The 26,491-nt window shown below is 32.9% G+C and overlaps 2 protein-coding genes across 6 annotated transcripts in view; both read right to left on the bottom strand.

The window, feature by feature from the left end:
- Positions 1–26,491, bottom strand: part of LOC120345456 (inosine-5'-monophosphate dehydrogenase 1-like) — a 149,280-nt gene that overhangs the window by 32,197 nt on the left and 90,592 nt on the right. The window lies entirely within an intron of this gene.
- LOC120346379 (rap guanine nucleotide exchange factor 1-like) overlaps positions 4,221–26,491 on the bottom strand; it is a 33,114-nt gene continuing 10,843 nt past the window's right edge. For 2 of the 3 annotated variants that reach the window (XM_039416096.2, XM_078115443.1), the window contains 20 exons: positions 26,059–26,161; positions 20,736–20,907; positions 19,936–20,119; positions 19,272–19,449; positions 18,153–18,224; positions 16,141–16,215; positions 15,541–15,677; positions 14,882–15,051; positions 13,816–13,959; positions 12,884–12,971; positions 12,037–12,315; positions 11,117–11,198; positions 10,405–10,506; positions 9,695–9,880; positions 8,972–9,056; positions 8,358–8,531; positions 7,755–7,954; positions 7,128–7,259; positions 6,634–6,775; positions 4,221–6,451 (listed from right to left, as the gene is read on the bottom strand). In XM_039416096.2, the coding sequence (XP_039272030.2) occupies positions 6,377–6,451; positions 6,634–6,775; positions 7,128–7,259; positions 7,755–7,954; positions 8,358–8,531; positions 8,972–9,056; positions 9,695–9,880; positions 10,405–10,506; positions 11,117–11,198; positions 12,037–12,315; positions 12,884–12,971; positions 13,816–13,959; positions 14,882–15,051; positions 15,541–15,677; positions 16,141–16,215; positions 18,153–18,224; positions 19,272–19,449; positions 19,936–20,119; positions 20,736–20,907; positions 26,059–26,161 (2,780 nt within the window). In that variant the 3' untranslated portion in view covers positions 4,221–6,376. The remainder of the gene's footprint in view (positions 6,452–6,633; positions 6,776–7,127; positions 7,260–7,754; positions 7,955–8,357; positions 8,532–8,971; positions 9,057–9,694; positions 9,881–10,404; positions 10,507–11,116; positions 11,199–12,036; positions 12,316–12,883; positions 12,972–13,815; positions 13,960–14,881; positions 15,052–15,540; positions 15,678–16,140; positions 16,216–18,152; positions 18,225–19,271; positions 19,450–19,935; positions 20,120–20,735; positions 20,908–26,058; positions 26,162–26,491) is intronic. The other variant, XM_039416097.2, reaches the window with a different exon arrangement.

Genomic DNA, 26,491 nt, shown 5'->3' with positions numbered 1-26,491 from the left:
AAACTACACGTGACCCTACAACTGAACACTAACAAAATTCCCTTGATGTTTACATACAATATTGTAGGTTCAGAATAATTGAGGGAAAGTTGAAGTGCAGTGGCAGGATTTAGTCCTGTAGTCTAAAGAAGAGTTTGAAGACTGCTATTTAAATGAAGATTCACTTGAAAATTTCAAATACTCAATTTTTTTTCAATAATCAGAGCAATCATGGTAAACCAACTGCACATTAAACTTTCAACGCAACGTAAAGTGGGCTTAATGCCATTATTTAATTTCAATGTCCTCACGTTTAAACATTATTTTCAAATATCGGTACCGTTCCCGTTGACTTTCCCGCAATTACCGTACCGGTACTAAAATATCGAGCAAAATGTTAAAAAGATACCGGTACTTAGCCTATATCAGTATCGTATATTGCCATATTAGCAATAATTCTTTTTCTGCGATGTCTGCAATACCGGTAGTTCCGTACCGTACCGTCTATACAGTTGGACGGTATATTGCTATCTGTATCTGAACAATTTTGCCAAAACCTCTGCGGCAAATACTCTCATACCTGCATACAGATATTGACAAATTTATGGCGGGCTACACTTTAAATAGTCTAATTAAAAAATCAAATGCCCTATTCTGTTTCAGTCCAACCATACCTACCAGTAGTGCCCATCTGTTTCTGGTTTTCTTCTGCACGAAAGAAACTTCAGCTCGAGGACTATCATCGGCGATAAGTAAACACTAGGCAAGCGGTTGAGCATCGATCGAGTTGTGGGGCCAAAAGCCCATATTAGTCCGGCAGATAAGGGGCCCTTTTTGGTCCAAGTTTGATTTCGGACATAAAGTTTTTTTTATTTGTGATTATTCATCTTGGGGTCATTGTCCATCATTTCTACATGGGTGTGGAGTTTGCAGCCTTGAGCAATTTTTTTTACGGCTCGATATTTGTATTAGTGTTTTTCGTCAAACCTGTGCATCATAATGATGCACAACCTGAACCATAACCTGTTACAATACTATGTTCAGGTTGTGCGCAATCCTGGTGCACAAACTACGCAAGCACCAAATTTACTAGGAAATAAAATCAATAACTTTTAGGTATTTATTGAGATATTTGTATTAGTGTTTTTCGTCAAACATGTACATCATAATGACGCACAACCTGAATCATAACCTGTTACAATACTATGTTCAGGTTGGGCGCAATCTTGGTGCACAAACTACGCAAGCACCAAATTTACTAGGAAATAAAATCAATAACTTTTAGGTATTTGTTGAGCCCAGTTTGGGTCGCGACCCATATACAGTATATAGAAATAGTGTCGAAACATACGCGTAAAATAAAGAGTACTATTTCAAAATACCCGTTTTTGTTGCATTTAACAATACAAGCCTGCTAATGCAGTCGCCAGTGGTTCAAGATTTACACCCGGTGAAGAACAGTCAATTATTTCTTAGCGAGAATTGTTATGCAGCGGGATGATCACGACGACGTAGTGAAAGATAATGATATCACGAGAACAAGCATGAGAAAATTGCTACATTTTATAGTATATCCCTGGGAAAGAATGAATGTAATGTAATGTATGCAATATTTTGTATGTAACTTTGTTTGACAGAGCCCCAAGAGCTCTAACTACAAATATCAAAAATGTGAGGTCAAAAAAGTCACACTACAACATTGTCAAATGTGCTGTATTTACGATAGATAACAGGTTTACCAAAAAGAATTACATGAAAAATGGTAAAATAAAGATCAATTCAGCAATATCTACTTGGTGATATGCATCTGTTGATGATTTTATGTGTTTGTTTCGGAAGTTTAATAACAGAATTAATTGTGATTGTTGGGGATGTTTTATGAAAAGGTTGCATGGAAAAAAGTTTTCACAAAATGTCAAGGTTTGATAGTAGTAGAGAAGTAGAAAAAAAACTCCCATGTTTTTTTTTTCATTTGATAACCATGCCACAGAACTTCCCCGATAAGTATACGCAGCAATTGCGAGAGGCAGAAATGCCAAGATGGTATTTCATCGCATTGCAAACCAATATTAGCAATTTATATATATATTCGCGCATTCCCATCTGAACAGCGTGGAAAATATTATACCCAGCTACACAGTACACTACTACAAGAACTATGTCAGATGAGCGTCATATTATCGAATATCAGTAAAGGAATAGTGCAATGAGAAAAGACATATAAGGCGGAACTTTCAGTAGTATGCAATCAAATAATCTTATTGTAGAATATATATTTAAAAACATCCCGTCACGCCAACTGCAGTCCGAAACTTTTTGTCTCTGGCTGAGCTTAGATACCAATTGGCACTCATGTAAACTGGTAAGACTGTAAGAGGCACGCGATGAGAGTATCCATCCCCCAGCTGTCATTTGAGTGGGTACTGCTGTTTTTATTGCAGATGTACTGATCTTTTTGTATTAAAGATTTACTGGCATCACCGATTCAAGGATATTGGAAACCAACACGCAATATTACAAAACTACGTAAACTACGTAATGAACTATGTAAACTACGTAATGAAAGGCCTCAATTTGATCAATTTTTATATATGATAAAAAGTATATTTAACTGTGAAAAAATTATTGCAACTAGAAAATGTAAACTGTCGAACCACATTAAGAAGTGGAAAGTTATCATGAACTCATTTTCTTAAAGTGCAATTGTGTTTATGTGTTATATCGTGTGGATAAAAAGTGATGTTTTTATTAATAAAAAAAAAAAAATATTACAAAACTTACTTTTAACACGAGGTTTGAATGAATGGAAAAGCTGAAACTAATATTATTTAAAACAGCATACAAATTCTATGGAATGTAATCTTACCCAAAAGCTCTTTAAAAAACCTATAGCTCAATAATCAAGCGGAATTTGATGCATGTGCGCGTTACTACGTACAACCGAAGCACGCAGGAAAATGTGTGTAATGTATTAGTATTCAAAACTTTGACTCAACTATGTTGGCATAACAGGTGAACATCTCGGTTTCGCATACGCATACCTTCTATCTCCACAAGGATATATTATTTTTGACAAAGTCAATACAGCACTGAAAGGTTGCGGTTCTTCCAAAAAGAAACACGTTACACATCTTTAGATACCAGTGGGTGGTTTTACATGGCCTTGTTCGGAGTGAAAGACGAAGTCAAATATTCCAATCCAATTCAACTAATAAAATATTTCCCAAGTCCCTAAGCTTAAACTAGGAAAACGAAATGCGCGCGGCAACGCAAATGTAGTTTGAAGAGCGCAATAGATAGTGGCTAGATGCTGTCGATAGATCTTGGCTTGTATTAGTGAAATAAACTATCATTTATTCTATTAAAATTGAATTTCTGACATTGTAAGGCGATTCAATGTTATGCATTCATGTATGCAAAACTAAACCATGTAGTTATGAAATAATTGTTTTTAACAAAAATGCGCTCCTGAAGTATTCGTACCAAGATGGCGCACAACCTGAACATTGTATGTTTACCAGGTTAGGGTTCAGGATGTGCGTCATCTTGGACCGAATACTTTAAATCCACTTAAAAAAATTACTCAACATTATTTACTCCACACCCACCTGGGTATCATTATATATGTCATATACATTTTATCTAAACATTAAAAAAAACTTTATGTCCCTAAACAATGTTAAGGCCCGATTCTGCCGGACTATATATATATACCATATATGGTGGGGCCTACCTAGTTCACTAAACGCCGTCGCAGCTCTGCGTGTTATTTGTTGATTTTCGGTTGTGTTTCTTATAACTTGATTGTTATTATCTCTTCCGTCGGGCTTTAGTTAGTTTAGTTGCAATGGTCAGAAATTAGTGCCGCAAACGCTTCGATGGACTAAGCTGAAATTATCAGCACCCGAAAGCGGTACCGGTATGTGGTTGAATATTTTTATTAAAATCTCCAAAACACACAGTGTTATATAATAATGTCAATAACCTGACAGCGTGGTCTAGTTCCTTCAAAAGAGTATAGGCAAAATATCTCGACTTATGTGTTCCTCTTGCTGTCGGAGCCCTGAAAAGACGGAAATTACGCTACTATAGTTTGTAAACGTCACAATCAAAACGACAACAAGCTACCATGTGTGATGAAGAGCATGCAGGCACACACACTAGCTGTCCTATGCCTGACATTTTGTGAATTTTCCACCCACCTGCGAACTCATAACTGATTCCATTATACAAAAAAGCAGTACGATTTATGAATTTTAATAATATACCAGAAAAAAAGACATTGTACAGTGCAATAATATCAAGCCGCAACAAATAAAAATATGACAAAACATGATCCGATCAAACTGAGAAACACTAATATTATATCTTTAGACAGATTTTCTGAAGCGCACACATCACTTCTGGCGCTTTTACGCACAATATTTTAGATTCAGAAAGAGCGATACCTGTAGAAAAAACTAAACTTTACGAAATTTACCTTTATCACAGAATAGCTGTACCCACAAAAATTTGAGTAAGGGGCATTGATATATATGTATGAGCGAACAACTTGACAACACCTTTTATATACCATCCAAACACAGCACAGAATGAACAAATGATTTAGCCAACCAGTTATTATGTCATAAACTTGAATATGAACCCGAGAAAACCCTAATTTTACCCAACCTCCCCAACGTTAACATCTCAAATTCATAATCTATTTCAACTCATTTTTTGATACTTCTAACCATATGGCGCTGACTTATACATAGATATCAATACCATTTTCAGCGAGCAACACTTTCCTAATCGATAAATCTCAGTTTAGCAGACAAGATAATGTCACTGCTAAGATCTAGTTTTCAATAATAAAGAAAAAGAATTAGCCGCTACCAGATTGCATGAGGCTTTTTTTCTACGACTAGGCAGTGAGTACTATGAGAGCAAAATACCATTTTCATACGAAGACCAAAATTTTTCAAACCTATACACCAAAGTAAGGAGTAGCATACAGAATCATGCCGTTATTAGATTTGGTTTTCAATAAAAATGAAATATAAAATGAAATAATGAACTGCTTCAGATTGATACAAAGCGTTTTTCCCATAACTAGGCAGTGGGCATTATTATAAGTGAGTCAGAAAAGTGGCCCAAAAATGAAAGAGGAACAATGAGATCTTTCTGATCAAAGCAAATAGAATCTATAGGTGCTGAGCTGATTGAAATTGCAATTAAAATAGCAAAAAAGATATTTACTGATTCAAGGAAATGTAAATGAAAAAAAAAAACATACTTTTTCTTGAATACGAGAAAGGTAATAAAAAGATAAAAAGAAAGATTAAACTTGACATCTTTTACAAAGGAAGCAAAGTATGAAAATATTTTTTGATTAGGATAACGAAGATTCGGTCCTGTAGATTAAGTCTTATAAAAGTTAAGTTGAACAAAAAAGTATGGCAGAAAATAAAACAATCATGACAGTAATACTGTTGATGCAGTAACATTTGGAGCTGACAGGAGTACAATGTTAACCAGGGGTATCAACTTAGAACATTTTTCTTCATATTTTTTTTAGAAAATTCTTTTAAAATAGTTTGGTAGAATATGTTGTCCTCAAGATTACACCAGCGTTTGGAATCAGGTGATAATTAAATACCAATTTCGTAAATATTGCCAAAACTTCACAAGATTTATAAATAACAACTGGAGGTAATGGTCGTCATTCTTATATGAAGCGATAAAAAGTATGATGCCTCAAGTTATTAGTTTTAGTTATTTCCTTGTGTTGTAGTGAATTGAATTTAATTAACAGAATTCCAAAACTAACTGAAGATTTGCGTATTTTACCTTTACAAAGTGAACAGAGTAATATAAATAATGAATGATAGCAAAAATATCGATTACCGGAAAGCTATTCTGCAAATGAGTAACCTTTAAAATTTTGGTACTAAAGCAATTTAAGGTGAGCATTTAAAAATTGAATGGCATCTAAATTAATTCATGACTACGAAAAGCTGCTGTAGGTCATACATATATTCTATGATACGAACTACAAAATCACTGGACGACGTGCATTTTCACTGTCTAGAAAATGGCTGCTGAAATTGAAATGTTACGTTATCCAATAATCTATTATAAAATTTCATCAAAATATATTTGGTCACTTCTGGATGCAAGTTGAATTACTTTATATTTAAAACAACAATATCTTAAAGAACTATTTCGCAATGATGATATAAAAAATGAATTATAGAATTCCGGGACACAACACTACATTAGTTTGAGTAGTTCAGATGTTAGCATGTTCATGAAATGTGAATATTGCCATAGGCGATCATACATTCAAAATTTGGCCCCAACATAAGTAATTCTCCTGATATGTCTTACATTCCTTCCATACACTTTTCTATCTTCAGCTTATTGTAGCGTCCTGTGTTGATGTTGAATCAGTAGTAACAGTAGAATCTGGTCGACTTACACTGGTATCCTGAAGTTAATTCAATATTAGATTCATTGATTCGAATATTAGAATTATAGAAATTGAATTCAGGAATAAAATGACTTCTAACGCTTACATGCAAAATTGCAGTAACTCATTCTTTTCACAATTAACTACAAAAACATCCATGTACAATTTGTGACCAATAGGATATTCAGGATTATACTTACAGTTGACATGTGAGGGCGCCTTGGTCTTCGAACTCTTGGTTTTATTTTTAGTGAAATTTCCCATAATGCATCTTCAGCTAGATGACTACTGAAGTTATCAAACATGTCAACAACATGTTGATCTTTATCAAATGGATAAACACTGCAAAACAAAGTAATACAAGAAATAGTTTCTTACAGGGCTGTTGAATACGGCATTATAGAACGCTGAGCCTGAATTAAAGACATGGAAGATTTTGTCATCAAAAATCAAAATGTGATTATTCTAAAGTTGAAATCAAATCTGATTAAGATTTTTGAATGGCTCAAATTGGATGGAACATTTCATTTTGGATTTGAATAGAAACATGGGAATCCTTGGACTATACTGACAGAACCCTAGAGTGCCATGGAAATAACACCCTGCTATATTCCTGTATTAAAATACATGTATGGATACCTATCAGGGCAAGATTTCAACATTGTAATGTACTGTTAAAAGCATTGACATTCACCTTTGTTTAAAACGTCTCATACTGTCGAGAATAGTGAACTGTTGCCACCGTTTGCTGAAATTTATTAATCCTGGATGAAGTTCGTCTTGATTTCCGAGATGAATAAACGTTAGATCTTGAAGAATCAAACCCCTGTATGTGAATTGAAAAGTTATAGGAAATAAGTTTTAACACTCGACTTAACAAAAGCCAATGCCGCTCAAATAATTTGAATAATAGTTTTAAGCGAATGCACTATCTGAAAACTAATAAGTGAATTTTGGTAGTTCTTTAGTAGAATCTTTTGCTTCTCATGTCTGTGACTGCACTTACTGTAATCCTAATAGCAACCATTGAATATCTGCAATTAACTACAACTACAATATGTGCGAGATAAAATTGGGCCCCTCGCCATCTCAGGGTGGTTCATGTGAACGATGGTCGATTATGGCTTGCTCCTCCATCAAGACCAAGTGGATGATTACCTATTCCCATGTCTAACTAACATAGACTGAAAATTAGACAAAAGACAGAGGTTCGTCATGTGATTAAGCCTCCTATTACTCTCTGCTTCTCCTGATTAAATACTAAAAACTTGAGTAACACTGATATCATAATATAATTTAACTGCAATTCAATCCTACTTACAGATATGGTATACATGGTAATGGAGCCTCTGCGAGAGCTTCCCTGTATGTTCGAAATGAACTGGAACTATCAATGAGTTGACAATATTCTCGCAATCCTTCTGTAGTTTGTTTTTGCCATTCTAGTCTTCGAACAGGCGCAGAGTCAAGTGCAGACAATATTGCAAGATATGAATTGAAGTTATTCAGTCGTCGTAAATGCTGAAAAACGTAAATAATATAGTGTATATGGATGTACCGTAATTGATCTTTGGCCAGGCAGATAGCGTCAAAGGCCAACCATGCCTGCATTGCCAGTTAAGGTTAGAGATTTCTGATCTGCCAGATCATTGCTTAGCCTGAGTCTGTTATTTCAACCACGGCAAACGGTATATACCAAACAAAAACAGTTATCTCAAACTTTGAAGTTTGAACACAGTTTGTTAAAACCAAGGAGTAAAACATTACATAGAATATAGTAGTAAACAATAACGATATATAATAGTACAAATTACACATTATATAAAGTATGAATTAAAATAAGTAATTGAATTATAAATATTTTTGAACATAATTTCTCCAGAATACCTCTTTGAAAACCAGTGAGAATTGAATTAGGACTTACTCTCATGATTCTTATAAATTTATTCAACAATTTCTCTCTGTCTTGAGGTTTATCTTGTTTCAAAATAATCGTCCGAGTCCAGAAGGACATTTTATTAAAATGTTCAGTAAATGCAGTTAGATGGGGCGATAATTCTTCTGACTGTTCTTTTGCCCATTGCAATACTTCAGGAATCTGGAACACAATGAGAAACAAGTAATTAACAACAATATCAGGTAACGGGGTAGCTATAAACACAAAGGCCTAATTTGCTGTGTTTTTGATCAAACTTCCTGTTAACAAATAACTATTTGAAAATACAGACATAAACAGTAAATCAAATTAAGTTAGCCTGGATCCACCAAAATGATTGAACATATGATGAACCAGCAATTATTATATATGGTCGACTATAGGAAACAAGCTTAGCACATCAGTCAGGGATTTATCCGTACACCCATAAATGGAATGGACACATGTGACAAATTATTATACAATATTCGGATAGCACCTATTTAAAGCAATAAGAATTTTGTTACATTTCTAATTACGGACGGACAGACGGACTCGAAATAAATTAACCATAGTCATTACGGAAGAGGTAAATACGCAATACATATATCAAAACGTCTGACCTCAATTTTTTGAAATAATTCCAAATCCAGTAACGTCATTTGTTCTGCAATCCTTTCACTGCTGAAATCGGCCACTGTCGTTACTCTGAAAATATTAGAGAATTCTAATCCCAAATTTGTCATTGTTAATAAAAGATATTTATTCACTAAATTTTAAAGAAGAATTAGAAGAATATATAATGTGGACAATGTAAAAGCTCGTATCAGAAGTCAGAGAAAATTTGTTATAAGACGCAATTCGAAAAGAAACATTTCACTCCCAACTCCCACTTGGGATAAATATTTAGACAGTGGCACCAAACTTCGAATTACGGATGCAAACGCTGATTCACACATGAATAAAAAAAATTCAAACTCCACAAATTCAGCCTTTTAATTTCCAACTCAAAAGTCAACTATGACTTAAGAATGTTTTTAGAAATTCTGAGAAGTACAAACTGACAACATCAAAATTCTGATTTAAATGCAATAAATCGCCCAAACTCAGGCTTTATAGAAGTGGCAAAAACTACGTTAACTATAACTAGCTATTTTAGCATAGCGGATTAGAGATAACAAGGGAGAGTTGAGTCAATTCTCAGCCTCAGTGTTTAAAACGTTTGAAAATTTTAGGCTTGCCAAATCCAGTAGCTGCCTCCATTTAATTGGGTATGCAACGACCATTGATCAGAGGCAATCTATAAAAAATTCACTTAAAAAGAATTCAAAATCTGATTTACTTACTTTGAAGATATGTTTAGGGATGACAGCGGCGTTAAAATATTATCTACAATATTTGACATTCTATGTTCATGTTTGAAAAGAACTTTAGTTCTCAGTAACTTGGCTAGAGTCAGGTTTCCATCACACAGTAACTGATAAACGAGTTCCATTAACAGGTTTAAAACATTGTCTTGAATATCGACCAAGCTGGAAAATAAGTAGAATATGTAATTTTAGGTAAATTGTTAGAAATTGAGAAATGGGGTACTGAACACGATCCCATTTATTCCTAGATTGCAGAAGCAATTTCAAATTAATCTCAATTCATAAAGAAAAAGTTGTAAGACAGTCAGAATTGCCAGTTTACAACCTGTCTTGATGTAAATTTTGCTAGCAATTTATGTACATGACCAAATGTTGACCGTTGACCAACTTGCTGATTGCAATGTTGTTAGTATTGCAATTTGCAATGCAATCTGTTTGGAAACAGATGTTATGCTCTTGCTACTAATGAAAGAATGTCTTGCCTAGTGCTAGACATACAAAGTCAAGTCTGTAATTTTACCTTTGATATCTGCTATGCTAAATTTCGAATATTTTAGTCTTTGTTACTCCAGCACAAAACTTTACCAGGTGTAATGTAAGAGATACGGTTGACATTAAACATGAATAATTATACACAACTTCAAAAATGTTTCACTGCATGATATTAATTTGAGTAAAAAATTCACCTCAATTCATCGACAACTCTCAGTAACAAAAAAAATGCATTTCTGCTTGCACGTTGATGATCACGTTTTTCTTCGGTTGATTCTTTACCAAATTTTTTATATGTGGATATTGAAATAATGTCAGTTAAGAAAAAATTCATTTGGGAGTTTGGGATAATCTCGTTATCATATCTTAAATTGAAATAGGTAATGATAGTTATATATATATATATATACACACGTGTGTACGAATAACATGCATGGTTAGAGTAATATGCATGGTTAAAGATATCATAACACACCGACTATATATTTTATTCGGAATTAGTTATATTCGATACATGGGTGTAAATGGCCTAGCGATGAAGCGCGACTAACGTGATAGCTGAACCCGTACAATTTTTGATGACGCCAATGTACACAAAAACATATCTCATAGACCCCTCTTTATTATGTACATATTTGATTAGTTATTGTTTTCTAGGTACACGTTTGTTAATATTTTGGATATTTAAATAATTACCATATTTGATATGGCAAAAAGGTTATGGTACTCAAACAAATCGGTATTCGAACACCAATTCTGAACAAATTATGTTAAGACTACTGAAGTATCACTGTATTAAAATAGAATATAGTCCAAAAATAGATTGTTCAGCTTTGGTTATTCCTGTGTACGGTTAAAAGTAAGTTAAAATAAAACGTAACATAGAGAAATTTTATCAAAGGATATCTGTATAATAATTTTTGCAGCAACTCCATAGGAGTCATAAAAGTTCTATATGTTGTAAGAAATGCTTCATAGTACAGTAGATCTGTAAATGAGAAAAAATTTAGTTCATTAATTGCAAGTGGTTAGTTCAGGGTTGTCCAAGGTTGTCGGCTCCGCAGGCCACAAAGTTATTCTTACATTGTTTGTGGGCCACAATAGTGCCAGGAATAGGTAAACAGTGCAATACAAAACAAACACTTTTATTGTGCAATCACACAGTTATCAGGCATAGATAGCCACTCTAGGCTAATATACTCTGCATTCAATTTTTAGTTTTCCATGATGCCTATATTTTTAGCATATATTCCCGACCAAAAAGTTAGAAAGCCAGAAAACAATTTAGACTGCCAAGCACATCATTCAACTTTGCTAGTTTCCCCAACTAGCCATAAAACTATTTAATTCAGTGACATTAGTGATGGCAATATGTCAAAAGATTTTTTTGATTAATTTTATGACGAAACAACACATAATGCGATATTTTGATTACTCTCCGAATGTGACGCGGGCGACAGATAATGAAGCGGCGGGCCACATGCGCCAATATAGCGAAACAACAAGTAGTAGTTTACTTAGATTAAATAACCAACTTTATACAAATTTTTCACTGATGATTTTATCACTGAAATGTTGTTCATATCTACACTTTTGCAATACATCATCACCCAACAGATCACAAAAAAACAAGATGGGTCATTTTTGGGGGTCAGCAATTCGAAATCATCGCAATAGTGTTACCCAATTTTCCCTTGAAATCGAACCTGTTGGCAAATGGCAGCCCCATATGACCTTCAAAAAGGAGGTCATTCAAATGGCAATTGGGAGTCGTATAACCAACCTACACCTAATTTTATACGCTTATCTAGCATTCCTTTTCTTACTTTTTTTACTAGCTTCTGCGGCATAAACGATTAATGCATCTGCTACTCCCGCTTTAATTTCCTTAACGTCATCTTTTGTTTCACTTCGTTTCGTTTTGAAAACAATCCATTCTAGTACGTCAGTTTTATCCATCAGATCGCCAGGATCTGTGATCGCCTTCAGATCATGTGAATTGTCTTTATCACGAGTACTCCGTCGAGTTTCAGACGTCTTGAATGATTTGCTAGTTAATTTATCCGGAAGCAACATCGGCCTGATTTTAACTGGTAAAGGAGGTTCTGTAGGCGAAAAAAAAATTCGGTAAGAACAATTTTGCTCTTAATTTTGAGTATGAAAGACCAGAGCTGTGATGTTAGGGGTACTTTACCCTCAACCCAGGCGAGACAAGCTTACCATAAGAGATGGTGAAACTAGAGTCAAGCCTACCAGAAATTTTAGTGGCTTGCAGCTCCTAATTATCTTATCATTTTTTACATTCATAATTTTTGATTATTGAATACAAACATTAAATCTAGCTTTTTTCATCTATAACTTTCTTAATTTTTTAATTCAATTTCAATTTGTAAAATTAAAGGTTAATTTTAAAATGTGATCCTTTGCATCGTGGTTTTTAGTCACACTGTCGCAAAATTGAATTTGGGCTCATGTTTCATGGTGGATGCCATACCAAAAATAGTATTTGGCTATGGAACCTGAGATAGAGCTTAGCTCTAAGTTATAAAATGAAACACTAATGCCTGAGCCATAGTTTGAATGTGCCATTCTGTTTTTAAACTGGGGTGGGGCTTATACAATCACATTGTCCCATACATAACATTATATTTCATATAAAACAAATTGGGAAACCTTTTTCAGGAATATCGATGCTGCCTTGTTCTGATGACACTGAAGGACTTCTAGTTGACAATGGTGAAGACATCGGAAGGCTTTCATTCTGAAGAATAAAATAAGTCCAGATTTTGATCAGACCCAAAGAAAAATAAACAAATTGATGGGTGGTTGGCACATCTTGCCAAGTGTTAGTAATATGCTTGCCATTGCACTTCTGATTACAATATATATGCATAAGTTTGCAGGTTTGGATCCTGTGGGGAATAATTATGTGCAAGAGGTTTGTTGCATTTCTTGTCATCATGGGGTGGTTCACATAATCGCTGGTCGGTTATGGCTTCCACCATGATCAGGTCCAGGAACAGTTTGACAAACTATAGATTGAAAACACGCTCTTATGAATATGATAATAAATAGATGTTCAATATCATAATATATATTTTTTTTAATATATATTTCATAAAAAAAAAAATATATATATTATTAGTATCGAATATGTTCAAGTGAAAAAAAAAAAATTTCGATTCAATAACAAATTTTAGAATCAAAGATAGTTGAGAAAAGTATTTGAGGGGTGCAATGAAAGATAATATGCCAGGAATTTGGATTACAGTTTGGGTCGTTATTTTTGCACTCCATACCATTCCTTTGAAGTACAGGGGTTAAGAATTCAGCTAAAACCAGCATTTGGTCCCTAAATCCAGGATCATGAGTCAGGTTGAGTTATGGGTCACTTTGAACCCAAAGGTCGAGTCAATCATTGCATTGGGTCTCATTGGTAGTTAATTAATGACGAGTCCTAGTCATTCTATTTAGATAACTCAAGTCAAAATGGTGACTATCACTCCAAAAGTGAATAACTCGAGCCTCCCGAACACTTCTACGAACAACTGAAGTTCTGATAATTAAAAATAAAATCACAAAACACAAAAACAAACAAATAGTACCGTGCTCCGCCTGGCTTTGGGTGGCAGTGCAGGAGGCGTTTGAGTAACCCCAGGAAAGGAAGCTGTTGATATATCAGATGTAATGGATGATAATGACGTTAATGAATCTCGATGTCGACCCATCGAACTGCTGCTGTATTGTGACTGATGATGAAAAATAAAATGATAAAATCAAATCAAAGTGATAAAGGACATTTTTTCAATAAAAATGTCCTAATTTTAGGATGAAAAAATAAAACATACAACTCTTACAGCCAGTGTAAGTATTGCGATTTAAAGAGTGACACAAATCTAAGTGTATATGAGTGGAAGTTTGATTTATTTAAGAAACTAGATTATATTTAAAATCAGAAAAACAGAGGCCATAACTACTCTAATTTACAAAAAATTATCGAGGTCATTATTTAATTATTTAATGATTTAATTATCAAATGAATTGATGCACTTTTTTGTTCAAGATTAACAGGAAAATTTATAAATCACAATATTGATGTTTAGTTAATTATTCAAATAACCAGACACAAAAAAAAATTGGCGAAGACACGTTTTGTAAAAGTTATGTTATCTCTGATTAGTTCTGTACTAACTAAACATCTTGTTTTAAGTGTTTTGACATTTTAACATTCCATATTATGGGGCTCCCGAAGTATGCGAACCAAGATGGCGGACATCGGAATGTAATATGTGTACTAGGTTAGGCCATAATTTTAGGTATAAATACTATGGGAGGCTCTTGGCTGGTCTTCGAACTGATAATAGGACTAAAATAAGGAAAATTGGAAAAAAATTATCGCCTAACCCTAACCTGTTACCCATGTTACGTTCCGATGTCCGCCATCTTGGTTCGCATACTTCGGGAGCACCCATATTTTATATTAAATGTTAGGAATGAAAAAAATTCAGATGGCAGAAAAATATTTAGATAAGACAATTTGGTGGTAAAAGAGTTGAATATTTTAATAAGAGTACTATGATATTTTATAGGCAAGTCCTTTATACATGTATAACTTTGGTGAAAGAAGAATTTCTCTTAATCTATTGTATCTATGAACTTTTCTTTTGTTACCTGTGAATCATAAGGTAGTTGGTATGCTTTCATTGGTCCATGCTGCGGTGTAACTTCATAAGTTCCGTTGTTATTGATAACAGGAAATTGATAACGTTTTGCTGTTTGTCGAGCAATTTCTGCCATCGGAGGAGGTTGTGCCTCCGAAAACATTTGCATATATGCTTGAACTGTTGAAAGATGAAAACATACCACAAATGATAATATCATATATTATTTGATAAACTTATTGTAAACACATGGAATGGCTTTTAGCGATATTTCATTGTTAAGAATTTACTAAGTTGCATTTAGTAATATCTTTTGTGTAAAGCGTCGTAGTTTACTGAAATTTTTTGAGTACAGTCATACACAAACAGAACACAAGTGTTAATCAAATTTTCTTCATTTTCCTGGAAGTAAACAACATCATGAAAATATTTTTCTTTAATATAAACAATACAGTAAAAGTGTTAATCAAGTTGAACTTCCAAACCTTGGTTCAATCTCAGCAATACATTTTTCTTGGGACCTACTGTACACCTAATGAAAAATCCAGACCCGTTTCAAAAATCCTCAGGTCCACAAATGGAATCGTATAAAATGTATAACACGATGTAAAACCAAATTATATCGAGAACACACTGTAATTCTTCAAGTACTAACATAAATCAACATACTTGTCTTTTGTTTCATAGGAAGAGGCGGAGGTTTGTCATCGTCATCATCTTGTGAACTTGACGTCATTTCCATTGAATCAATACTTCCCATGCTTAATTGACTTGCATCGCTCAGATGTTTATTTAACAAAGATTGCCTATTAATACAAAAAAAGTATTGTATTATTGCAGGGGTGGGCAAATTACGGCCTGTACGCCGGATCGAACCCAACAAAGCGTTTCACCCGGTCCACTTATGTCTGATGAAATCATGACTGTAGTTTTTATGAATATAAATTTCCATTGAAAATATTGATGAAAATAACATCATAATGACCCCCGGTCGTTACATTGTGCTTCTTAATATTATATAAACGTCAGCCTAGCTGTTGGACTAGCTTTTGTAAATAAACTGTTTTTTAATAATAGTTTTTTGTATTGAGTTATGAGCCTCTGGCCCAGTAATCAAGTCTATCACCTGTTACTGGCCCACTCAGAAAAGTAATTGCCAACCCCTGCCTTAGTGGATACGCCTTCTCTAAAGAAAGGGCATTTTGAAATGCCTTCATTCAATCTTAAGGCAGTCGAAGTGTAATGAGGTATACTTCAGGTTAATTTTACCTTTGTTTGGCCGGCAAAGCAGGAGGATTTTCACTGTTTGATAGATTGTCTAAGCCTGGAACACTGGCAGAAGCACTAAAAAAAAAATCAGGTTATGAAAATATACTCTACCTTATTAACTATGTCACCAATGTTAGTACTATGATGAAGAACAATACAATTAAAAAAATAATTGCTTCTTGAGTACTTTTTTATGACAAGCCATTGCAGCATTTAGTTAGTAAGAGCTAACTTTTGAATAATAGCTTGTTTAGTAGAAATGACAAAATGATTTATGACGTTATTAAATTAAACTAAACCATATATCATAAATTTTGCTTCAAATCAAAGGAATTTCAAATTTTTGAAATTGAAATTAACCATGCAAAATACCAAGCAATTGCTTAGGAAGACATATTATAATTTGACCAACTCCTGATCAGTTGAATTTCATTGAAGAAGATTAAAGTATGAATCACTACAATGAAAATTTATTATAATAAGATTGAAAGTAGAGAAAAGTTAAATTTTGCTGGTATTTTAAATCATCCAATTTTTCTCATAAACTGGAATAAAGCAGTCATGATAGACTAATTCTAAAAATTTTTTTTTTTCAATTTCATAAATTCCTATATTTGCCTGTATTAGATCACAGTATACAACTACTATAATTTTGACATGCAACAATGTAATATGCTTTTGTAACATGCGATGCGAATATACATTTAATGAATTGTACAATTTAAAAAAATAATTTTTATGAATAAACCTTCTATTGGGAGTAATGACAAAAACAAAGATTACAGATAATACACCATTTAATACAAGATATGTTGAATTCTGCAAATCACATGGAAGAGCATTCAACCAGCTATGGCCGAAATCGAATAATTTACTATTCAGATTATATTCTGAACATGGAATATCGGTGTAAAATCTAAATTGTACCATATTCAACAAAGAGATTGGAAAAAATTGGATTTGTTACTGCAGAGTTGATTGATCTTTTATTTATTCATTGACCAAAGTCATATAAGGTCCTATTTATAATCTCACCACCAGTTGTCAAATGGCAAAAATGGCATATTTCTATTAAAACTAATAGAAGTTTACCCACAAGCTAAGAATTGAATATTACTAATTCCGAATTAATTCAAAAAATTAGTTCGTTCCAAATGCATCCTTGCATTCAGCTAAATATTTCTTGGTTCGTCAAATAAAATATTGAAGTTTAACAAAAAAAATTTATTAGCGTTTGCTCATAAGAATGTAGAAAAGACGGATAAAATGTAAAGCATTATTCGATTGACTTTAGATCGAATAGTGCGACAGTCACTGCTGCAGGCAACAACCGAAACATATTGTGTTGGAATAATTTTCAACACTTGTATTATCATAACCTACTGAAATATTTCAGACTTTACAGCTCTGTGTAAATAAAAAATTCCCCTTTCGACATCAGGTGCAGCTCTTCGGAGAGCCGCCCTAGAAAAAGATTTTAACAATACTTTGTATGGGCATTTTAAAATTTTTAGATTTTCAATTCGGAAGAGTGATTATAATTCAAAACGGATATATAAAATCATGTGTATGTGAAAATTTGAACATGCTTGAATGTGAAACAATCCCCCCCCCCCGCATTTTCATGCGATTAGACACTAAATGAACTATGAAGCTCTATTATGAAGCTAAATCTGAGATTTATTAAGTCGTTATGCCTGTTGTTTAACATAACCTCTTCAGAAGAAAAATTGAAGTAACAAAATAACTAGGAAGGGGAATTTTGAAGCTCTTTTGTTTGAAATCAATCAGTTTTAAATGATGCTTCGAAGTACGCCAATTTGAATTGTTATTAATAAAATTTATAGGTAAATTATGGATGACTGACAACACAGTGGTGGGTACATTTACAGATGTCAGTTGCGTTTGAAAAAGGTTATAACCATAGCTGGAGAACTACACATCTACCTAGGACAAAACACTGAACAAAACAGACGAACAAAATTTTAAAAACAAGCAAGCATAATACAAACCGGCGACCCTGGAGCAGAGAAGCCCAGTCATCTCTTGATCCAATAATTTCATTTTCATCTGCCAGACTTAACCTGCCGTTTGTGTTGTTTAGGAAATGAGAATGAGGAATGGTAAAAAGCATGCAAATAATATGCACTGCAAAACTAACAGTTATATGTCATGCAGCGCACAAATTAATAAGAAACTCTGTTTAATGCGACCGAGAAACTCAGGGCAAAAATGTATAAAGAGTATTAGAAATTATATATATGGTACACGTACAGCACTAGTTGAAAATCCATTTAATGTTAATAATAAAACGTATGTGAACTAAAACAGGATTCAAGGAAAATTGAAGATGTGGTGATTAAAGCGTTTGACTTAACTATGATGGCAATGCAGGGTAAAAATCTTGGGTTCGAATCCCACGCCCACCACCTCATCAACAGTGTAAAATATGGGACAGGCCGAATGCCAAACCTGGAAAATTCCAGTCCTTTGAAAAATAGCTTTTCAGCTGGCTGCTTGTACAGGGTGAAAAGACTGCGAAATGCAAGCTTTATATAAATATTATCGAGACCCTAGATGAGTGGTAAACATTTCTGATAGCCGAAAGTAAAAACAAAGACTGTTAAACCCATTTTTAAGATGTAACTCAATCGAGGGACAGTAGGGAATTATTATTTCACAATATTATATCTGCCAACTGTTATTAGCAAAATATTGCACCATTGCAGACATGCTCATCCCATGCTAGATTACAGCACCAAATTACTATTAACTACTTGATCCGTAGTCACAATTTTTAGCATTAATTTATTTACTAAATTTTTACAGAAACCTAGGTTTCCATTGCACACATAATGGATGGCCAAAGTAACATTTGTTTTATACTGCATTACATTTTCCTCTATCATATATTGAGTTTGTAAACACAGTAAAATAAGGTTTAACATTAGAGAATTTTTCTTTCATTTTGTTTAAATACAATTTTGGAATATATCAGTATCGTTATATTATGAGATGTACACATACTCTATATTTTCTCAACTCAGATCAGAAAAATATTACAGTACTGACTAAATTACCTCCTGATGTTTATTATAAATTGATTTGAATTTCTTGAAGACAGATCATACCTTATAGGAAGAAGTACGCTAGGATCTGATAAAGGTCGCGATTTTCCTCCATTGACAGTACTGTCTTCACGAAGTTGTTCATAATCTCCATCATCGTCATATATAACTTTCTTTTCTTTTGGTAATGATCGTCGCATGATTCTGTCTGCTTCAAACATTGCTTCTGAGTTGCATTCATCTGCAAAAACATATGGATCGTTTTGATAACTGTTGTTGGTGAAAAAGCGCTTTTTTCTGCAGCTAATGAACCACTCAATTTTAAATTTTCAGCATTTGCATTCAGGGGTCGTATAAGTCACTAGAAGGCTAATACGACACTTTCATTCTTTTCTGTTCTTCCAAGTCCTATCGAATCTGATATTCCACCCAAAATTTTGCGGATTATTTGAATCCATGCAAATATTTGCGTCTTCGTGTCAATATATTTGCTCCCTTATTTTAAGTGATGATTTAGCACAGGGCTGCCCTACCCGCGACCTGAAAGGTTGTTTGAAGTGGTCCGCAATGTAATACGTTCGTTCGTAAGCCAACTCTTTATAAGTTCAGTATATTTTATGAGCTCAAGTATGATTTGTGACTTCGACATGATCGTTTCGGCAGGTAAAGGTATAGTGTGAACCTAACAACAAAATATAAAAAATAACAAAATATCCAAAATACTAACCAAATGTGTCAGATCCAAAATTACTTGAGCACATGCTACTACGATCAGGTTCACCTCTATGTAATGATCCATTTTTCATGTCAGTCTCCTGAGCAAACTTGTAGTTTTGCTCAAGAAGAGATTCTTCTGAACGAGTGAGGCCTGCTACTCCGAAAATGGAATTGCTTGTATTTGCAAAATTTATCTGAATGAAACATGAATTATAAGATATTTTTAGGTTAGAATATTTTATGCATGGCAAATTGAAATATGCACACAAATTTTTGACAAAAATTGAGTAACTTTTAACTACTTTTTTAGGTGGTTTGGAAATCTGATGCAGACCTATACAATTTTATCTTCGTAAAATATCTTAGAGAGGAATTTAAGAAATTTTTGTTGTTAACTTACGCAAACATGTATAGATATCAAGAGTTAAGATATAAAAAATGATGGCTATATATTTTTAATACTATATTATCTTTCTCATAATTAAAACCCATAATATTTAATATATATTCAAAAAGGGAGTTTGCAATATAAAAAATGAGCTCCAATTTATTTTTTCAATGCCAAAGACTTTACTTTCACCAAAAAATACTGCAAAACTGCAGGTATACTTACCCCAAATACTCAAAATTATGCCTATGAAAAATTATATGCATGTACTAGATCAGGGCTCTTCAAACTGGAAGGCCCAATGGGGGTTGCGGTAAAATCTTTCTTGTAAATGAAAAAAGTTTGAGGAACACTGTACTAGATGATCAACAGAGGCAAAAATCAACTATACAAAATCAGATATAAATAATACAATGACTTACATCAGGGTTCATATTGAAAGGTGCAACAATTCCCACAGGTTTTGAACCTGAATTCCTCGATTTTGGAGGCAGTGGTGGAGTTTTATTATTACGATCAGTCGGCAAAGGTGGTTTAGGTGGAGCTGATGTGAAATCATCCGTTTGATTCTCACTTAAAGATGGCCAAGGAGGTCTAAATACAAAATAACATTATTATTTATAATGAACATAATTAAATAACAAATAAGTCCCACTACCGTAGTCAGTATCAGTAAGGCCATGGCAAGCACTGTACGTCAAAAAAACAAGGTTTAGTCTTCTCACGAATTGCCAAGTTTAAATGCCGAAAAAGTGTTCCCATGAATTAAAATACGACAAAACAAAATTTTTGGTTCAATATTGTACGTCATAGTAAATTTGAAAAAACGAAAGCATAATAGCCCTTTAGTCAATACTTCAAATGTCAAGTACTGAAAATTTGAAATAGATTTGTTCATTTGTTGCGGAGAAAGGGGAATTTTCCACAACAAAACAAGTTAGCAAAGTGATCCATACCTATAATTCATGTCTGAAAAAATTCAACCTGCCGACCTGTGCATTATGCAAATACTTTTACGAACCGAAAATAGAGATTTAGTGAACATTTAGCACTGAATATGCAAATTTTCATCCAAGCGTTTCAATCAATTCATTGATCATGAAAAACTATAATTTAGCTACAGGTTTGGACAAAATGCAACAGGAAGTATGTGGACATATCACACAGTAAATGACTCAGTATGGATTTAGACAAACATGGAAATATTAAATCTTGAATTTTTGTGACACATCACGTTACTAGTTGCCACATTACACCAAATACTGAATTAACAAAGTATGGCAAAAACAGGTTTATTATCTCATTTGATGTGTTATAAACGTCACAGATGTCTACATACTAAAATAGTAGTAACTTGAGATTTTAAAGTTTTTGTGTTTTCTCACATTAAGAAAGCTTTGTTTGTGGTGGTAATTAAATGGAATTATGTTTTATATCTCTATAATGGAATAGGCCATTGTGATAAGAATTAAATTATTAAAAATGACCATAGGAGAGAAATCCGGTATAATATTATTATACTGGACACTGGTTATACTGAACAAAATTACAGAAAAATACAAACTCTTTAATGTATTATTAAAAAATGATATTTGGCCAATGAGATTCAAAAGCAACAATTCAGAAATATACTTCAAATCACAATTCTGAGAAACCAAACCCTAAAACCACTGAGGGCATGTCTCTACTGGGAAACACTTCAAGCTCTTATATTATGAAAGTTCATGAATCGAAGAAATACAACACTGAAAATTGTCACAAGTAATGATGTAATGTGAAATAGAAACGTTTCGTGTAGCAATGGGCTTCGTAACTCAGGTGATCAATTGAATGTTTGAAGAAAATACAACCAAAATCTTTATAAAAATAGAATAGGCTATATATTATAACCAAATATTTTACTATTTTGAATACATTCTGAGAGAAGATTTTCGAATATGAAATATCTAATATATTTTAATTCAATCCTTGTATAAAACAATGTAAATGTCCGATATCAAAAAAAGGTCTAAAAGAATTTTGATAACACCATATTATATATTAGTTTTCGTTTGTCCAATCAAAATAGAAACGTTGGAAACGTTGCCACATATGTAGGTACTAGGTAACATAATGTATGTGCATGAAATTTGGAAATATCATAAAAGTTAATCAAAACCAAATATGGAATAAACTTGTATATAAGCGTGTCTTTTAGAAGTTCATGGGCATTAAAGATACTGCTATCTTTTTATATAAAGCTTTCCCTATCATGTCAAATTCATCTCATACACATAACTAGATAGGGCCTAATTAGAGACAGTAAAATATATTAGATTTCACTAGTATTCTATGAAAATCCCCAAATTTGGGTATGCTATGATTCCCTATGAACCAAATTTTCAATGAAATGAACTGTAACATTGACAGAATTTAACAGCACTGCCAAGTTCAAAACAAATGAATAAACTAGAAAGTGATGTAATTTTCTATTTCTGCTATCCATTAGTTAAAAAGCCTACAAATCAATTTACTGTCAATGTTTTGACATAAAAGCATCGAAGTGATTTTCCATGTATAAAATGTCAATACATTCATGTAAGGCCACCCACAAGCCACAGATAAAACATGACTTTGAGACATTATTTTTTTACCTCTGCCATGGTTGTAGCATAAATGAACTATTTTACATAGAACAACCAACCATGAGTTGTAGATAAATTTTTCATGCAATGTATTTATTGATGAGAAATGGTCAAGATCAATAGAACATTTAAATGTGACGAAAACCTGATGAATGAGAAATAGAATGATTAATTCAGGACTATTGCATAAAGAAACTGCCATTTGTAGCTACGAAAAAAATCAAAAATTGGAAATTCAATAGGAAAATGTCATATTTGGCGTTTTTGCTGTTTGGAATCAGTCTCTCTAAAGGTATATTGGTTAGTAAGAATTTTAGGGTAAATCATCATCTTATCCAAAACATGTTCAATACCCAAAAATCAAAAATATTTCATGATACAAATAGAACAGAAAATTATAACATTTTAGCAGTTTCTGATTATACATATTTTATGAGATATACCTACTCATAGCTACTGTATTTAACATTTCCAATCTCCAAGTCTTATTAAAACAGTGATGTTATGAAGTAATGTTTCCTTATTAACAAGCTTGCTTGCATATTGACGTAACCAGATATTTATTGTAAAGTGACGTTCACTGCGTGTGAATTGTAAATAAACCAGAGTGTCAAAACCACGATGATGACATCGGTTTGTCAACAAAAAGCTTTTTTCTATATTTACTCTGTGACAGCTTAATATCAGAATGTTATGAACATTGACAAAATTTGACAATATTCCAGAATTTGCTGATTGTAATGTCTATGACGTTGGAAAAAAAAATTTTTTTTTCGGATAAACTTTAATATAGTGTTTTCAAGAATATATTGTGTATTTAACAGCAGTTTGTTGGTGAACTTTTCTTAGATCATAGTCTAACTTCATTGGACAAAACAAGATTTTCTGTTTGAATAGGCCATATCTTGTTTTGTCTGAAGAAGTTGACAAGTGCTTTTCAATCGGGGTTCCGTCAGTATAGTCTAGGGGTTTCGCGAGTTTATATTCAAATCCGAATCTATATTAATATATGTATATTGTTTAAATATAACCAAATACCGACGTTTGCCACTATTATTAAACGTTACACCACTACTAAAATTCATTTTGTTTTGCCAGCATTAGGTTTTCTGCTATATATATTTATAGTCAATACAATTCAGATAATAAAAGAGGCAATTAAAGTATTACACAGGTGTTTCTCGAGCCTCTGGAGTGTTCCATTAGGGTTCCGTCCGCTCAACCAAAGAGGTTGAAAACCACTGAGTTAGACTATGTTCCAACGAAAGCTTACAAAAATACTGGCTAGTTCGTGGAAAGAGATTATGACAAACATGAGGGCGGATATTTCAAACCATCTGTTGCGCTAGTGATTATTATCGAATATTTCAGAAAAATCAATTTAAAAACTATACATCTTTATGTATCTATGTTACTGAATATATAGAAAATTATCCAAAATACCATTATCTAGTAATTATTTTTATTTATGGAATGATAATATTTTATTGCAAAAACATACCGTCAGATGCATCATTGTCGATTTAACTAATCAGTGGTTAAATGAATATTTTTATAGTCAATAATATTATTAATCAAATTTGTTTTCCCATCTTTAGTCATAATCATAATAAGCTCCAAATGTTTACTGGAAATGTTGAGCAATATCCCAATTTAAAGACTGATTAATGAATACAAAAAGTCACTGCCATCTTATCAGTGAACTACAAATCATAGGGGTATAAATATAATACCATGATCGAATATCTTGGATTATTTCCAAATTGTAATAAACACTCAAAAGTGAACATTACATAATGCAGGCTGTCAAACCAATACTAATGAGTCAAAACATTACAAAAATAAATTTATGGAGTGCAAACGCAGCATTCTCAATTCCAGTATCGAAAGAAAATTGTTTGGAACAGGTAAATATCAAGCATGATGTTTGTATTAACAGTAAACTTAATCAATGTACATACTTACCAGTGTGTAATTGTGAATAAATATTTTTCCCAAGTTTGATAAACAAGAAAACTGTTCAATAACATGTTTTCAAAATGTATTGTTTCGGCGAAAATGACTCTACGTAGTGTAAACTAAAAACTTTGGTTGAAGAAAATAAAATTAGGGTTAAAAGTAAAAAATAGAAACATTGGCTTTTGAAAGGAAAAATATGGATTAGGACAAGGTGGAATTCAGCTTCAATTTCAATCAGTTGCAATTTTACAAAATTAGACTTTTATTATAAGAATAACATCATCATCAAAATAGAAATCTATTAGTTCCAATTTAGGAACTACTAGACTTAAACAAAACTCACTGAAGTAAAAAAACCTACGGTAAATTTAGCCAGCGTACAGTACACCCTTTTATAAAAACATAAAAGAAAAATAGGTTTTATGACTAAGAACTACCTAAGGTATAACATTTCACAAAGAGGCATACTTAGCATGCTTGTACTAATCTAGCAATAGATAAGAACGCCAGACATCCATGGTATGAGGACGGATCAAATGACAGCATAGTGCTGAAATCCGGTAAATTGATAGCAGCATGTAAGTAATGAGTATACAGCAATTTTAAGCTAAGCCTACTGTATAATATAGACTCAAAAGTAGAGTTAGCTTGGTTGGCACCATTTACAAAGATTGGAATATAGTTTGCCCGTGCTAACTAAGGCATATACATAATTCATACTCAAGGATGTTGAAAACAAAACAAATATTTTAAATTCTAGATTTTGGAAATAACTAAAAATTTGAGAGATTTTAATTTTGAGCAAAAAGTCTCGAACTGTGACCAAGAATTTCATTGAATTTCTGAAAACTATAACAAAGAAGCAAAACAATCAAATCATTGTTTATGTTCACTTTTATGCATTTCCAAATTCAAACTCATCGAATAAACATTACCTACTAAGTTACTTTGTTAAACGAGCAGAATTCAGAAAACATATATAGCAACAGGACAATAGTTTATTCCTTCAATTCAAGTCAAAGTTCTTGAATACTTTAAAAGTATACTAAATACAATTTCTGTTACCAAATTCTTTTCAGAGAAATGAGAAAAGCATCGTGTCTGAGACTCAAACTTCCCAGGCCAGCCATTGCACACTACTCCTACAAAATAATTCTCTTACTTGAGTGCCTTCATTGGAGTCACTGGAGCACTGTTGTTTGTTTGAGTTTGAATTTTCTTGATTGATTCTTCAACCAGATCTTCAACAGCGCTTTGAACAGATTCTGAATAGAAAAACAAAGATTTAGCAAATGATGATTGCCAGATTCCATCTCGGGCTGCGACACCCTATTTGATGCTCAACATTACGAAGTTCAATGATATGTAAATTCTAATTGTAGAATTTCAAAAATATAACTTTATCTCCTAATTCAAAATGAAAAATTACCTACATTGCAAGAAAGATGCATTATAAAACCTAATGTATGATTGTACTGGTAATATTTAAAAAATGAAGTTTGAATAATTTTGAATAAGATATTTAAAACACTGTAAATTGAGAGAAATCTAAACTTATTCTTATTAATGAAGTATTTCCTCGTGATTTTGATGAC

This window comes from Styela clava, chromosome 8, assembly GCF_964204865.1.
Source record: "Styela clava chromosome 8, kaStyClav1.hap1.2, whole genome shotgun sequence".
NCBI lineage: Eukaryota > Metazoa > Chordata > Ascidiacea > Stolidobranchia > Styelidae > Styela > Styela clava.
The sequence above is the reverse complement of the archived record's forward strand: the minus strand, read 5'-3'. Positions and strand labels throughout refer to the sequence as shown.